This window comes from Anser cygnoides, chromosome 3 (genome assembly GCF_040182565.1).
Source record: "Anser cygnoides isolate HZ-2024a breed goose chromosome 3, Taihu_goose_T2T_genome, whole genome shotgun sequence".
In the NCBI taxonomy this organism is placed as follows: Eukaryota; Metazoa; Chordata; class Aves; order Anseriformes; family Anatidae; genus Anser; species Anser cygnoides.
In genome coordinates, this window is record NC_089875.1 from 49903753 (window position 1) to 49921847 (window position 18095).

General features: G+C 39.8%; 1 protein-coding gene across 3 annotated transcripts in view; it reads left to right on the forward strand.

Moving 5' to 3' along the window:
• The window catches only part of PRKN (parkin RBR E3 ubiquitin protein ligase), a 758965-nt gene that overhangs the window by 729973 nt on the left and 10897 nt on the right, over positions 1-18095 (forward strand). For all 3 annotated transcript variants that reach the window (XM_048067874.2, XM_066994150.1, XM_013186798.3), the window contains one exon: positions 10881-10967. In XM_048067874.2, coding sequence (XP_047923831.1) covers positions 10881-10967 — 87 coding nt within the window. The remainder of the gene's footprint in view (positions 1-10880; positions 10968-18095) is intronic.

Sequence of the window (18095 nt, forward strand, 5' to 3'; positions counted from 1 at the left end):
TCTAAATCTATCCTTCAGAGCTTTGAGTTGATGGTGTTCTGCTGTTTGGCTGCATCTAACCGTAGACTGAGGTTTAACACCAAATTTTCATCCATTTTTGCAATCTGCCCTAAGTTTCCCTGTGTCATTCAGTGTCAATATTCAGGCTCAGGAACACCTCTAATTGGAATCATCTAATGCAGCATTATTTTTTTTTGCAGTATTCATACTCTGAATCTGAACCAAGCAGAGTGCACATCCATGCTCATTTGTTGAACTGGCTGGTATTGGTCTTTGAAGGGAGCACGGGCTGGCTTTGGTGATTGTAGATTCAGTTACTCCCTAATTTTAAAGAATTCACTTGTTCATAAGACAAACACAAACTAGAAGCAGAATAGTGGTTTAATATTATCCTCCTCCCCAAATCCCCTACCCTCCATAAACAATGTCTCAGAGAAAGATCCTAATGTTGTGCTTAATCTAGTTACTACGAGGAAACTCACTCTTGCTGGAGCCATGTGCAGTAGGTAGGCATTCCCTTAAAAGAAAGAAACAAATGCATTTGTTCATTATTTTTTGCTCTGCCTGACACATCGGCTATGTGACTATTTATAGTCATAAAAAGCAATGGTTACACCTAGAAGATAGTGTGAAGGCAACAAAATGCTTAAAACAGCACCATAGTTATCTGAGATACATTATTTATGATATTTTATTTGCTAGATTGTCATATTTATGTTCTTTTTATGGAGCTTCAGCTGTTGCCAGATTCAAGAGAAATAAGATGCAATGTCCTTGAAACAAGGAGCACCCCTTGTTCCTTTTTATGAGTTTTAGTGCATCTGAATACTGTTTCTTTATGAGACTGTCTTGTCAAGACTAGGTTTGCATGTATCAGATGTATTAGCTGTTAGTAACCCTGGACTGGATCTTAGCTGTTGACTATGATTTTTTCAGAATCTTTCTCGTTTGCAAAAGCTTAGCAAAGACATCCTATGTTGATTCCTGTTTCACTGCTGCCATCTTCTGAAAAAATTTTAGTATTGCTAGGTGGGCTTTTTTTTTCTTTTTTTTTAGATTTAACCTGGCAATCAGGAAATGAATGAAATGCGTGCTTTGTTTGTCTTATTGTTTGAGGGTATATTAATTGAACTCCAAAGATGCTACAGACAGAGGTAAAGGGATAGGCAGTAAAATTTGTTCCTCATGACATTCCTTGTGAACAGATACATGCATTCAGCAATAACATATCTTTTTCAAACTAGAGAGAAGTGATATTTTACTGTAACTTCCAAACACTTTGTTGAAAAAGTCAACTTTGACATCATACATGTAAAGTGACACATCTTGTACAGTAAAAATATTTTGCAATGCTATGCTGTTATGCGTGCTATAAAATGCTATGTCTCTGTTTCTAAAGGCATCTCAAGGTAACTGTGATTTTCCCTCTTTACATCATAGCTCCTTATAAATAATGCTTCCTTTCACACAAAATATTTTACTTCATATTCTTTCTTGTATCCACTGAAGTAGTGACAACATATATGCTATTGCTTTTTTTTACTTGAGAACATAACTCATGCTCTGACTTCATGTGTTCTAAGGTAAATGTAGCATTGTTCCATTAGAGCTACAGTTGATTTCTGCTAGTGGTAGTGGGAGAGGTGGAGAGATACACAATGTAGTTTTAATATGTGCCTATATGTACTATGCATTTAGAGGTTTGGTTATAATCTGCTAGATTCAAGTTTTTTAAAACGTCACATTTAGATACATATTTTGGCTGCCTTAAAAATGTTCCTTATACTCATTAAATGACAAAGTGGCAATTATTGTTTGCTTCCAGTGTTTCCTCATAGCAATACCTTGTAAATTATTATGGAAATCATTTGTAAAAATCTAAGTTTACGTGCATCTACTTCACATTTTCTTAGTCATCCAGGCATAAAAAAACCCCAAATTATACATTAAATATGTGTAGTTAGGTGTCTGTACCACTTCAGTTACTTCAATGGGAACAGAATTAAGCCAATGAACAATTGCTTTTTTATCTCCAGAGGTGCCAGCAAGAACATAATACTGAATTTAATTTCCTTGTCATGTCTGTACTACAGTGAAGTAAGGACTCTCTCTACTTGTGCACCCTCAAGCCAGATCCAAGTGGTGCTGAAACATCCACCTAGCGTAGTGCAACATCGTGCAGAGCCAGTGGTCCAGGTCCCAAACGCACTGTAGTTGCATTAGCCACAGATAACTGACATGGCTGTAAGACTTCCAGCAGGACTAGCTTAAAGCTTCTCAAGTGTAAGCTGTACGTAAAGCTCAGTTATGCCACCCAAAGAAGAAGAAAGGGACTCGACAACAGCTGCATGGGAATAAGAAGGCAGAGAGGAGATCCAGGTACACAGGGGTGAAGAGCAGAGGATGATGCCTGGCTCTGACCAGGCGTCTGATTCTGAGGAATCAGTGTCCCAGTGGCAGCAGCTCTTTCTGTGGTTAGGGAGAGATCCTCTAAGCAGCGATGTTTAACATCTGAGGACTTGTCACAGTCCCTGTAGTATGATGAACTGGAAGCCTGGCTCTTTCCTTAGCTGTCTGCAGCTCTGGCACAAGTGACGTAAACAACAGGGACATGAGCATCTTGCTGTGTTTAGCAGCCTGCTGCTGTAGGCAGCTCCCTACTTTTCTTAGGCTTGTTTGACTTCCTTTTCCAGAGGTAGTTTGGTCATCATCATTCTGGGCATCTCTTCCCAGTGCCCCAGGGCACAGGACTGTTCTCCTCACAGTAAAAGCTGTGCAAATGCTGTCTATGTCTGTTCAGAGAACTAAATCCATGGTCCACTTTGAAAATCTTGTGGTGTTTGAACTCATGTTTGCTTGGGTTGTCAGCTATCAGATGAGATTCTTCAGTGATCACAAGATCTGACTCTATTATGCACACATAACAGCACCACAGATAACAGGGTTTTGTACTGTCAATATACCACATAATTTGTTACCAATTCTGCTTTACAGACTTTTCGTTCTTATTTTCTGGAATAGGCCAGTAAGTCTCACATCCCATCCACACGCTAAGAACAAGATTGTTCAATACCTTTGTGTGTAGGCATGCAGCAGAGTAACCTGTAAAGAGTATCATCCCTTCCTCTACAGGTGTCTGAAGTAATTTCACCTCAGAGAAGCACCTGGGCTCCTCTTAGCTTCTTACTTATGTTCTATCCTTTGCAGCACTCGGAGCACAGAGCAATTCAAAAGGGATGACGATTGCTCCCCCACATAAATCAGCAAACAGATTTGGGGAGGTCTGAAAGAGATTCTCTGAGCTTATGCTATCCATTTTACCAAATCATCTTTAGGTTAATGTAGTCCGATGCAAGACAAGCTCCAGGGAAGTCTGCCTATCTGCAAACACAAACTCATCAGCATTCACCGAAGAGTCCCGGGGTGCACATGCTGTCATTTAGATCTCAGGGAATGAGCCCATGGGTTGTGTTGTAGAAGTTAGGACGGAGGCTTTCACTTTTAGATTCAAAAGAAAAACATTGAATTTTCTAAGACATTTTGACGCAGACCTGCATTTAAGGCTTTTAATGTTTATAGAAAATTGCTTCTTATAATATTGATGGCAAATCGCTCTTGGATTGCAAAAGCTGCACAGAGACTACAACTATATTTTTGATACCGTGTTTTGACAGATTGTCATGCTCCTCACAAAAGTTTAATTTCAGATGAAATGTGCATAGTAAGTATGTGTACTTTATTGTAAGGAAAAAGACCAAAATTGCTCTGCAAGTACTACCATGCTTTATACCTGATAGAGCTGGTGTCATTGAAAATGGATACTTTTTCTACTGTGACATTTATCTTCATTGTAGTATTTGTGGGTTTTCTATAATTGACAATTGGCAAAGCCACAAATCCTAAGTAAACGTAGCTACTGCAGATGGTAAATATTCTGTTTTTAAAAGTTCTTGCTGTAAGCACAAGAAATATCAAAAGACAGAGGGTATGGGGCTGATGGTCTCACACTTGATCCTGGATAATAAAAAGTGCCAGAAGCAAAGTCAATCCAATACCTGTAGTTCACAGCAGTAGTACAGCAAAGAGTATGACATTTATTTTGTGTGTGTATTTTTATTTTTTTTAATAAGGGATAATTGACTTTAGATTGAAATAGGTAACAAAGTATATAGTTTCAAAGTAAAAAAGGCTTGGTCTGTATTTACGGAGGTTTGAACTCTAGTCAGGAATCAGACTGCTCTCCTACTCAAAATATATACTATATGGTAAAAACTTTTCCAGTCAAATTTGTTATCAGGACTTTTTTTCACAAAACCACAGAACTGCAGACTGGTTAAGGTTGGAAGGGACCTCTGGAGGTTATCTGGTCCAACCCCCCTGCTCAAGCAGGGCCACTTAGAGCAGGTTGCCCAGGTCCACGTCCATGTGGCTTTTGAAGATCTCCAAGGAGGGAGACCCCACAACCTCTCTGGGCAGCCTGTGCCAGTGTCCCATCACCAGCACATGACACCAGACAGAACCTCTTGTGTATCAGTTTGTGCCCATTGCCTCTTGTCCTGGCACTCGGCATCACTGTGAAAAGAGCCTCGCTCCTTGCTCTGTGCACTCACCCTTCAGGTATTTATACACATTAATGAGACCCCCCTGAGCCTTCCCTTTCTCTAGGTTGAACAGCCCCAGCTCACTCAGCCTTTCCTCACAGGAGAAGTGCTCCATCACCTCCACAGTCATTCACTGGACTCTCTCCAGTATATCCATGTCTCTTGTATTGGAGAGTCTAGAACTGGACAGAGTACTCCAGGTGTGGCCTCACCAGTGCTGAGTAGAGGGGAGAGATCACCCTCCCTCAACCTTCTGGCAATACTTTGCTTAGTACAGCCCAGGATACCATTAGCTTTCTTGGGAACAAGGGCACATTTTTTCACCAAAAATACCTCTTCTGTAGGTACATATCACTCACTGTAAGATTACAATTTATACTTTGTAAGTGCAATCTAATACTGTATTTTTCTACACTATAACGAGAGATGACATTGGGTATTATTGGCAGCGTCATTCTATATGTGACTCTTTGATAGCTTTGGTTTCCCTTAAGGCATACTCATATTTTCACTATAAATCCTTGCTCCAGTTAGCAGCCTATAGTTTGACTGCAAAAGCTCATCTAGAATTGAACCTTGGTGCATTATAAAATTTTACATTTTCAAGGGTTTTTTTGACCAGGTGATCATGTTGTCTAGTGAAAAAATGGATTTTTTTTGCCTTTCCAGTGTTAGTATCCAATAAATCATTCTCATTGTTTTTAAAAAAATCCAATTAAAAAAAAGCCTGCTGGTCTGATTAATATATATATATATTCACTATATACAAATTAAATGATTAATCACAAATTAATCGTATATATCTTAGATTATACTTGCCTTGTATTCTCTTAACAATATGCTATAGACTCCTCCCATTACAATAAGTCTTCATATTTCTTTTTTATCAGCTCACTTAATAATAAAGTTAACGCTTGTAATCTATGGTTTATTTCTCCTTTAGCGTGAATTATGATAGTAATGTAGTACACTTCTGTTTTGCTTAGGGAGGGTGGGGTGACTTGGTTTTAGAGGAAGGAGTGAGTAGAGATGTTGAAGGTTGATTTCTTAAAATACATTTTCCTGAAAAGGCAAGATAAAAGTTGTAATCCCTGCATTTTAAATGAAAGGTGAGAGATCTGTAATTTTTGTTTGTTCATACAGTCATGGTTTTGAGGGACCTTGGCCTCTCTTGCATGCCAGTTTTATGCTACTGACAGAAAGCTACAGTAGTGATGGAAATGTGGATCCTGCCTTCATTCAGTAGCTTTACTTTTCATGACTCCCATCTGTAGTGACTGACCCAGACAGACAGCACTGAATGAATGAGGGAAGATCAAGGACAAAAGACAAAGGAACAGAGAAAACAAAACAATTTCGATAATATTGCTAGTCAATATATTCTCAGTGACAATAGGTTGTATCAGAAGGAACTGATTTCATTCTTTGATGAGATTATAAATTTGATAAGAAAAAGTAATTGCAGAAAATAAATTTCATATATTGTATGACTTCAAACTACAGAATATTCTGGTAAGGAAATCACCACCATAACATATCCGTAAAGAGTTTTAGGGGACTGGGTTCCAATTGCAATGTTTAGGACGTGTGCAGCAGCATTGTCTCATCACTGTCGGATGATATAGTATGCCTCCCTGGTTGGTCGTTGTGTGGATTACAAACTGACAGATCACAGAAAGCAGTCTTTCTGTGAAGACTGCATGATCAGCAGGGTATTGCTAGCAGCATTCAACAGGGACTGATAGCATACCTGTCACGATTCAATACTTGACAGTGATCCAGAAGTAAATAAAAAGACTCTGCTGATACAGCACAGCAATGACACAAAGATTAGTCAAATATAATTAATGTCAAAAGCAAGTCCCTAGAAAAGTGCCATGAATATGATTTGGGGCTGGACAGAGGGAGTAACAGAACGGCTTATCCAGTGAGAAACTTAGAGTGTCTCTGCTTAGGTTAAAGAAGATTCAGGGGTATCATGATTACAGTACATAGGTACCTTTACAGAAAGAAAATAGGAGATACTGAAAGATGTTTTAGCAGAGAATTGTGAAGCAGAATGTAGTGTCTGGAAGCTGAATCCAGGGAGAGTCAAAGTAGATCTTAGTTACAATTTTTAACAATGATTTGAAGGGCCATTAAAACACAGTGCCAGAGGTATGAGCGGGTCTTTCCTCACCTGATGTCTTTAATGTGGACTTCAGTGTCTGTTTTGGAAGAAACACTTGGCCAAACCATATGTCACACACAGACTGTTTTCAGTCTAGCTAATAGTGGTAATTGTAGGAGAGAAAACACGGCAGCCCAGATTTCAACGTAGACTGCAGAAATCTGGTAAGAAATCTGGGTACACGCTTGAGCTGTCAGCTCACAAAGTCCTTAGCAGTGCACCCATAGTGCTGCAGCTTAGACCTCAGCTATGACTACCTCACTGCAACCTTGCCTTCATTTTGCTGTGTAGACACAAGAGGAGGTGAGAGTGAAAAAGAAAAGGAATATCTGAGTAGAAGAGTAACTTAAAATTAACAATAGGGAACCAAAACTTGAAGTTTCATGTGGGAATTCAAGAATGGGAGTATAGTATCAAAGTTGGAAGAAAGATGATTTTAACAGGAATACTTTGCAAGCATTATAGGGAGAGATGATCAGTGTTAGAGACAAAAGAAAAGGTGTGTGGAGTAGGCAAGAGAATGAGAATAGTGGTGCTTAATCAAAAAAAAAAAAAAAAAAGCAAATCTTACAAATGTTGTGAAAAAAGAAATGGCAAAATCCTGCTTCCAATACCAGTTCAGCATATAAATGACAAGCTCATTTTCCTTTCCTTAAAAATTAGAGCTACATTCTGTTCCCTCTTCCAAACTTGAAACGTTATGCATGGTCTGGTCAGGAATAACTGAGACTATGGCTCAGTTTCATCATCCTAGGTGTCTTTCAGCATCGTTCTTGGCACTGCACGTCAGCTGTGGGGTACAAATTCCATTGAACTGACCAGAGTGTGGACTGATTTTACCTCCTGTTGGACTGATGATAAAGCTAGGAGGATTTTTAAAACAGGATCTGGATCCCTGTTGAGATTTTTTTATAGCTCCTGTTTTGAGATCACTTGTATTCAGAATTTCTGCTTAGGCCTATCTTATACATTTTTACAGATATCCGAAAGCCTGTAATAGCATATGTACAGGTTATATATTTATTCCAGTGCCCAAATCCCTCAAGTGCTTTGGGGATTTCCCTGCTAATCCTTATTTTAATGTGTAAACCTAGAGGGTAGGTTTCAGACCTTTGGGATTTATTCTTTTTGCTAGTCGCTTTCCAGCTGAAGAATCTTTCAAGGGTAACAACAGTAAGTGCTAAATTCACTGTTCTTGAACAATTTATGTTATCACTGTAATCTGCCAGCCTTTCAGCAAATAAAGGGAAAGAAAGTGTGACTGTTGTTAGTAATTACACTATTTATAGTATTTTTTAAACATATACTAATATTAAATTTATGCAGAAGTATTAAATCCTGACTGAACAACTTAAATCCTTATATTTCCAAAGGCAAAATAACTTCATTAATATTAATGAAGCCACAAAATAGAAGTTAAATGACAGCACTTTTGCAATTGCTGTATTTCATTACTGAAACTTTATTATATTTTTCATGTCTGGATGTAAAAAATGAATGGAGCTATCGCAAACTGCTTTGTTGTAAATGACCTACGTTTTCTTTATGATGCACGCTTTGCCATAAAATGGGAGTGCTTAATGCATTTCTGTGGGGAGATGCCTATTTATTCTGACAAACCGATCAGCCTCCAGGGTGGTCTTTTGCCACAGAACTGATTTTACAACTCATCCATTATCTAATAAGATGTGAAATGAGTATCCTGGCTCACCAAAAAAATCAGACTTTGTTCCATCACAAGCATGTGACAGGGTCACTCACAGACTTACTTGCAGGGTATAAAATTGTTAGTGGAAGGCCCAGTTTACACTCTCATACACACTTCCAGTACAGAAAGCCTTTGGGGAAAACATTGGTAAACAACACTTTGATCTTACTCCTGAGCAATTTTTATTTTAAAGGCAAGTATAGAGAGTGACCTCTATAGTGAGAAAATGCATTTCACATCTTTAAATAACACAGCATAAGTTTATGAATTTTGTTGTTATAAGAAATGTCAATGCAACCTAAACTACATTGTGAGGCAGCTGGAATGTCTTGACAAAATATGTCCCATGTTCTTTGTTTGTTTTTTTTCCTTCCTTCCTTCCTTCCTTCCTTCCTTTTTTCCTTCCTTCCTTCCTTCCTTCCTTCCTTCCTTCCTTCCTTCCTTCCTTCCTTCCTTCCTTCCTTCCTTCCTTCCTTCCTTCCTTCCTTCCTTCCTTCCTTCCTTCCTTCCTTTATTTTTCTTTCTTTCTTCAGTATATCCCCCTTTTTAATACTTATGAAATGTTTAAAACTGCAATTGTAAAAGTGAAAGACTGGAGCAAGGAAAGGAAACTGAGGCATTCTGGTAAGGCAGTGGTATAGTAAGTGTATACAAAACCCTTTCAGACAAATGTTTTCAGCCAGATATGTTTATAAGGAAATAAAGTCAGGAAGGTAAAAAGAATAGGACACACAGTAAGAAATATGGTTAAACCTGGCTATAACCTTCATTGCTAAGTGACAAGTCTTTGAGATATTAGGGATCCAGACAGAGAGTACGTCTGTACATGTTTGGGCAATGTTGAACGTGGATGAAACTTTGGAGCACTAATGCAGTGCAGATGTTGTAATTACATGATACTGTATTACAATAATGCAGCCTTTCATATAACATACCTTACAGAAGTGCCTTCATTGTTAAACTGTTTGCTAAGAAGCACAAATGAATTAACAGATCAATGTCAAATGAAGTAAAATAAAAGATTTAAAATCATTGACAAAATAGTTAGAGAAGTGACAGGAAAGCAAACAAGCGATTTGGTTCGATATCTCTAGAAGCTAGAACACCCACTCCATTTCCCCACTCCAAATTGCCCTGACTTTCTGAATAACAGAGTCAACCCTTTTGGACTCGCACAATGTTTCTTTTCACAAAAGCACAGTTTCTTTAGCATGACAATGAAATGCGATTTTCAGTGGTTCTTAGAAAAGTGACAATAAGGCTTGAAAGAGTTCAAAATGAAATTGCGAAAGATGGAATTTGTGGCAGACAAATGTTCCAGTGTCATGTCCTCCTGATATCCTTTATTCGTTACTGGTGAATGCAGCTCTGCATCAAAAATCAAGGCTGTTTTATCAGTCTTGCTTATAATGCCAGTCAGAACAGCTTACTGCTGAGAGATCTTTCTGCTGAGAGTCTGGGCTGGCATCACGACAGCGTGGCTTTAAAAAAGCATTAAGAGAGACCCATTTTACATTATTGACTTTTCCTCTTACCTGCAAGGACACAGAATTTAATGCAGCATTGATGAGTCAAAGATTTTGACACATGTCAAGACAGATATCTTCATTTTAGAGTTTAAAAAAGGCATTGAACTTGATACATACGAACCAGTTTAGGGAGCAGTGGCAGCTCAGACTGAGGCAGGGACAATTGTTTTACTCATCTGCTAAAGACATTACATTACTTTTGAATGAACTCTTATGTAACGAACAATGTAATTTAAGGAGGATGAAACCAGAACAATTGCCAGAAATGTAACAAGGGTCTAGAGGGAGTCCCTTAAAACCCATGTTAAGTAACCTGTCATTGTATTCTTACTACGGATTTTTTTAAACCATTCTATAAAAGTCCATGGCAAGGGTATAATTTCCTAGAAAATGGTATTTCATATAACCTATATAAAGCGATCATGTCCCGGTAAATTCAGTAACAGTTTTCCATGGAGAATGCATTAGATTTAGAACTGTGAATGGACTGCTTACATTGGTAAACACTATAGAGCAGAACTACTTGTTTCAGACAACACCCTTTTTGTATAAATAGATTTCATTGCAGCAGAAACACACACACGCAGAAGTATCTAGAATGACTTTATGTCCTTAAATCGACCATGTAGCAAAATCTCATTTTTAATAATGACATTTATTTTACTTCACCAGAGAAATGTATAATAATAACTGCAAAATTGTTGTGTTAATGATCAGATTGCATAATAAGATGCACAATTAGGAGGATTATGGGAATTTAATGGGATGAGAAGGGCAAGAGATCATCTGCTATATGACTCTTCACAGTTGTACTCTGCTGTCTACGTCCCTAATGTGTTTTTATGACTTGTGTGCTTTGGTTTGTTTTCCAGCTTGTGTTCTGCCGTGAATGTAAAGAAGAATACCATGAAGGGGAATGCAGCTCTCTCCTCAGCACGCAGGGAGCTGTGGCCCAGAAGGTAGGCATCCCCACAACTCATTACATCCTGATCATTATCCTTGGTCCAACTAGAGCGACATTTGTTGGATGGGTCCTAATTATAATCCCGAGCAAAAGCAATTATGTTCATACTGAATTGCTCTAGCCATTGGAGTTGGCTTTTTGGTGGATTTCAGATGCTCTGACTGATAGAGTAGCTGAATTCTGTCAGGAACACACAGAGCTCTACCATCAGATGACAAAGAAAAGGCCTTCCCAATGGGCTTTTGGGGTCGTCTCTATTCAACATGAACACCTTTGAAAGGCTTTCTGTAGTTTTCCTGTCTTGCAGCTTGTACTCAGTGCACCAGTCAAGAAATCACGTGGGTTTGGACTGAGTAACAGGGGTTTTATACAGTGTGTGCAGAAAATGCTGTTGATAATTCATGTTTTAACTTAGAGAAATAAAAAATTGGATTGCCTAGGCTAGAAGCTGTTAGGTGATAATTATTCTAAGCTGCTCCATAATTTTGTAGCTACTGTAGCTATAGCCCTGGACAGGAAATAGTTTTTCTCTCCCAACATTTCTCTTTGTTTGAGATTGAAGTTTCACTGCTCTTCATTACACATGAATCACAGTCTTTCAAAAGAGAGAGAGGGAGAGAGGAAGAGACAGAGCAAAGAACAGGAGAAATTCCCCCTAAATATCTCACACTGGATGGTCAAGGTGCTCTCCTAGGGAGAAAAAAAACTGTAAAAAAAAATGCAGATGTCTGGCATGTTTGATGCTAAGATGAAACGCTAACCCTGAGACCCAGGTAGTCCAGCACGGCAGCTGCAGGACTGTGAGCAGGTGCTGACAAGGTTTGTGGCCTGCTCCCCACAAGGCATACCCAGCTCCTGTCAGTGCCTGCAGACAGGCTCTGTCCGAGGATGGCTTCTGGGGCCTCTTACTCTTTGAACGTAGAGATTGAGATGGAGCTGGGGACATACTATGAGTCTTTGTCATGTGTTACCATAGAATCATAGGATCACAGAATGATTTGGGTTGGAAGGGATCTTAAAGGTCATCTAATTCCAAACCCACTGCCATGGGCAGGGAAACCTTCCACTACTGCACCAGGCAATCACCTCTGTAGAGATTTTTCTCTTTAACCTTTCTTAGTGAAGCTCTTCTACTTTATGAAAAAGAATCAATGCTCATTGAGGCAGAATTAAACAGCCTGTATCCTAGCAGGCAGGGCATCTACCTCCAGTGCCTGGAAGATGTATACTGTAGAAGACCCAAAAACCATCTAGTCCAGTACCCTGTCTCTAACAGATTTCAGTTACCAGTGTCTAGAGAAGAGTGCATGAGTATAATGATGTCCCATTCCCTGAATATTTTCCAGTCTCTGGTGACTTGTGATTCAGGTGTGGAATTTTATATTTAGCAGCTACCAGCAAAGTTTTACTCCATGAATTTGTGCAACCCCTTTTTTGAAGCCATATATATGCTTCTAGCATTCATGTTACTCTGCAATGAGGAGATTTGCAGCTTAATTATCCTCTATGAAGAATAATCTTGCTTTGTTTGAAGCAACCTTAAAAAAATTTTCCAGCTTCCATTCATATTTATGTAAAAACAAAACAGCTTCAACGGAGACATTGAGAGATACTTAAGTTAAAGTATCCAATAGCCTGGTAAAGTAGAAGACCAAAGCTGAGTGTGTTACCTGAATTAAGCAGAGCTAGAAATTGAATGCATCTCAACATGCACAGTGAGTCTTATGTCCACTAAGCTATTGATGCCAGTTTTGCTTAGAGTACTGAAAGCTTTGAGCAGTCATCATGGCACCTTACAAAGGATTTTAAGAATTTTGGGTCACTGAAAGTTCAAGCTTATATAATCTCTCTTTTGCTTTAGAGCAAAAGATAAAGGTGTGCCAGGAAAAATTAGAAGACTACAGGAAGAAGTGGTTTATTTTAAACATTTGCATGTTGCCTTAGTGTCTCTTGATGACAATGTGAGTGCTACATTCATTTAGTCCAGTGTCTCAGCAAAAGAACTGCACTCAATTAGATCTGTTATGTTAGGGAAGTTAAATACTATTGTTACAATGTAATGCAAACGTTTTAGCTATACCTGAAATTTTTCCAATGCTCTCGAAGAGCTGTTCCAGAATAGTTAAATGATATCAGAATATCTCTTGTAGCTATGCAAATCAGTTCCCCAGTACAGGCAAGATCACAGACTACGCAAAATTCATTTAGACTCCAGCTTGCGTTGAAGTTAATTGACTTTGATCAGCCTTCTTATTCTTAGAAAGCGAGATGCACTGATTAAACTCCTCCACAAGGTGGTGATGTGCCGCTGAAGGAACGATTTCCCTTGCTTTCTGTAAACAGCAGAACAAGTAGCTAGCTAGCTAAAACAATGCTACCGTAAGTGCTGCTGACACGCTGGGTTTTTGGTTTGGTTTGGTTTGTTTTTCTGAATTACATCAGTAAAAGCTGTCTTGCATACATCATTCGTGTACAATGCATACAAAACATTCGTGAGGCGTATATGGAAAGAAAGGCATGTGGGACTACTTCATCTGCTTTACTGAAACTAATTTAAACACTTATCTATCTGTGCTTTCTGTCTTTTTTTGTTTTTGGCACTCTTCCTGTTAGATTCAGAACCCTGTGTGTCAGAGTTAATTTGCTGTTATTGTACTGTTTGTTCCAACAGTGAAGATTGTTTTACCTTTGACTGTCTTTTTCTAGGTAGGAATAATACATTTCCAGGGTTGACTTCTGTCTTAAGCTCCTCCAGTTTGACTCTTGTCCTTCCCCCTAGTCAAGATCCTTTCCATACCAGTTATTTTAGAAGCCGATCTTATTGTCACAACTGCTTCTACTCAGATTTTAGGGTCAACCAGACATGCAGCCACCAAACCATTCCTCTCCAGAATTGGTGCAGAATGTGTAGTCTCAGGAAAATATCTTCTATCAGAAAAAGACAGGTTTTATTTTTGCCTCTGGTGGCTACAATACCGAAGGGAACCTTCCCTTACCGTAGCATTTCTACAAACACCTGCATGACCCTGACATTTCCAGTGTAAGAGGAAAGGTTTAGACCTAGGTTGGCATAATGAAGATAAATGCGGTGGGTCATGAGGGGTGGGAAAGAGCTGGAAGCAAAGCCAAAAAGCGATATTGTGGAGGAGCTGGGTAGCCAGATGTTGACAACACAGAGAACAAGGAGACCTGCAGTGCCACTCAAAGAAGGCTCTCGTGATCCCTATGTCAGAGCACTGCAAGAGCCATCTGCTGCCTGCGGGCCTGCTCATGGGTCTGTCAGGGCAGGGCCCAGCTGCCTGTCCTGTCCCCCTGCCTCACCAGGAGCAGGGCACTGGGGGCACCTGGGCAGCCCCAGCCCTGACACTGGGCACCTCCCTGGGGACAGGAACGGGACTGGGATGGGCTGAGGCCAGGCTGGGCCATGGGCCCATGGTGGGGCAGGGCCGTGGGGAGCTGGAGCCCAGCCCTGCTGTGGCCATGCTGGGGCTGGTGGCCCTGGGCTGATGAGGAGTCCGGGGGCTGGGGGTGAGCAGTGACAGGCAGGCGTGGTGGTACCCTCTGAACTAGATAACCATTTGGGAAGTCTTAGAAAAGGTGATCCCTCAGAAAGAGAAGTAGAGCCTGAAACAGAGGCATTCAAGTCTCCGTAACAGCCAAGAACTGATGGGAGGCAGACAGGGTACAGACAGTGTTGTTTGACTGTGACTTTTCAGAGACATAGTAGAAGCTCCAGAAATAGGAGAAGGAAGAGGGAAGAAAGGGAATAAGGTTGTGAAGTGATATGGGACAACAAGGAGGAATCAATCAGAAAGGGTGGTGGTGAAATGGGCCTGTGCTGGGCCTGGTGTCACAAGGAAAGAGGAAGAACCCTTAGGTCAAGAGGAGGGAGCAGAGCTCGTGGGTCTATGAAGGGAGGATGACGGGGAAGGGGAAATGGAGTCTGTTGGCAGGAGGAAGGAAAAGTACAAGCACAGCTATGAAGCACAAGAGGAACAAAGCAGGAGCTATGTACGGTCCTTAAGGCTGCTTGAAGGTGTTTGAACTTTTTAAAAATGGGAAGCTAAAGGACACTGCTTGCAGGGGATAGCATACCGAGTCCTTTACCAGGAGGAAAATGATGTTGTTATTGATATTTTTTTTCCACCTCACTATAGGATCTGCTTGGGGTTATTTTTATATGTTAGTTAACACACTTCTTTTTCACTGGTCTGCAAGTTGGCATTGCATCCAAATTTACCATCTATAGCGTGTTTACCTAAATCTGGTATGTTTTTTTTTCCCTCTTTGCTATCCCCAAAACTGTATTTACCCAGCTCTCAAGGTTGCATTTGGGTAATTGACCACTGAGAGCTGTTCATAGCTCTGAGACCTCACATATCATCCTGCACATGTGCTTTCAAGGCCTTAGCTATCATCCCATGCCTTCACTCCTCCATATGGTGTTTTATTCTAGGGTCAGAGATAGTTCAGTCTGTACATTATACCTATGCTTGCTATTACTATCTAGTAGTTATAAAAATATGTGTAGCATTGTTAAACCACACAATTATACAAAACTAAGCAAAATCTAAAGCAAAGTCAAGAGAGGTACAAGTCACTTGGTCATTCAATAATTGCTGAAACAGACCTCTAAGATGGTCAAGGCAAGCCCAGACAAAGCTCGACAGTCCTGAGGCCTGTGGTGTTGGCTGGGCACGAAGGCTGAGGTCTCTTACCAGAAATAGTGACGGCATTTTTACTGAGACACAGAGCTACATGTTCTAAATGTTAGTCTACACTCTATTTAGGTGCAATCTTATAGCTAATGCCACAAAACTTAATTCTGATGCCACTGCAAATCTGTGGGATGTCTGTCTCAGCTATAGTGCTCATCTGGAGGCCTTGCTCACCCACACCCTAAAGCCAGTCCCCAAACCTTCTATCTTCAAATCAAATCTCAGCTGCTTTTTACTTGGGTCCCGGTCCTTACTGTACTCCGTTAGCTAATGCAGAGTCCAGATATTAATACTGCTTTTCTGCTTCTGACAGTAGAAAACTTATCCAGAGCTCCTGCCAGCCCAGTGGCCCATCAGACCAAACCAGCAGTCCAGTGCCTCAGCAATGCCTCAGCTGAGTCACTGCAAACCTTGGAAGTACAATTTTTTTCCAAATTTGATCCTAGTCATCAGTACATGCTACCTGGACTCTGCTGGCAGTCTGGGGGTTCAGACCTAACTTGGCTGTAAGCTCTCAGACAAGTGATCAGATCTGAAGCAGACCTTTTTGATAACTTCTCAGAAAGCAGCTCTGTGCTTGCACAGGCGCGACATGAAACCTGTGCACACATCCACGGAAGCCTGTAACATCACCTGGCATCCTGCTTTTGTCTTTTGTGTTGTAGTTCCTGGAAAGGCTCGCAGCTCACTTGGGCTTCAAGCAAGCCTCCAGGCCTTCTTTTCCTGTCATTGCCTCATGTATGCATATCTCTAAATTGCCAGTAGGTGGTATAAAATATACAGCCAAGACTTGAGAGGCTTCCTTTCCCAACCACTGAGCAACATCTGTCTAGTCTCATATACTATTTTCCCTGTAGAACCCCAGCAAGTGCATAGACTTATGAAGCCTGGTCTCTATGTAGGTGGAAGTTTGTTGTAATTATGCAGCAGAACATATTGGCGACTGTGAGCAAGAGCTGTTACAGAATTTCATTCTAATGTGGAATTTCCAAACAAAGGTGCTTACAAAATATCCTTAGCTGAAATATTGTAATACTAAATATGCAGCTAATGTTTCATGAAAATCATATTTGATGCAATGTGTTTCTTACAATACTGGTGTGGAACAGAAAGACTATGCAACCTGAGTGTTAAATTGTAATAGAGAGAATGCTGACAAAATTATGGAATTGCATATGTCTGTTGATTTACTGTATGAAGAAAGTAGCAAGCTTTGTTTTATTTGAACCTTCAGTGATGGGTGAGTTATTAGGGAAAGCATTTGTATATCGTATTGGGCTCCATAGACATGTGACATCCCGATTCAGCTCTTGGTTTTTGTGTTTAAGCTGCAAAATACTACAGATATAACTTACAGAATTGTTTCTTCACTATTACAGCAAACTTTCTATACTGCTTGTAGAACAATATGAGAAAAAGAGGTGTGGTATTTGAAAAGATATATATGCTACAACCAAGAGTTAAAATGGGAAACATGCAACATGTCTATGTAAGCATCTTTCTCTACCGGAAAGAGGGGAAAAATTAATCGAACTGCTAAACAGTAAATGCTGACCACAAAAGTATGAATTATTTCACTGCATTTTAGTGAAAGAAAAGGTTATTGAAGAGGTTCATCATACATAGTATCTTTCAATGAGTCCTGAGTTACAGTATGAAATCTGGAACATCTATTATTAGACCATTGATTTTTTTTTCCATCAGATAAATTTAAAAAGTTAAATAAAACATGGCTGTACAAAAATGGCACATGTAGCTCGATTTTGACAGTATCTTAAACAACGGGAAAAGAAACTGAGGCTCAGCTTCATTAGGTGGCATATTTACAATGTCAGGCACAGGACACTTCAACCCACAGATGCCTAATTAAAGGAGCAAGAAAAATAACCAGGAAACATCCTGCAAAATTAATCTCTATGTTATAAATAAAGATGCACTGGAGGAAATCTGAGAGTAGGTCTTAACTTTCTTTCTAATGAGAAATAGATGGAAACTATAGAGAGAGAATTTTATCTTTCCTATTTTAGGCAGCAATAAAATAAAAAGATGTGACAAGCTGTTTTTTTTTTTATAAGGTTAAGCTGACAGTCCTTTGCATCTGTGTTGCCACTTACAGGAGAAAGTATGTTCATCCTTCCACTGGTGGAAAACAGTTATACAAGAATGACCTCTCTTGGATTAGATTTTCTACTTTAGAATGGTGTAAATCCAATATTCACAGGCTACCTGAATTTCATGTGTTCTGATAGGAATATCTGCAACATGCAGAGTGAGAACCTTGATGTGCAATATCACCAAAACAGAGCTCTCTGATTTTATTTGGTAAAAGTCTTGTATCTGACACAATACCCTGTGTATAGCATAGAACTTTGATTTTATCTACTTGCTGTCATCACCAACCAGGT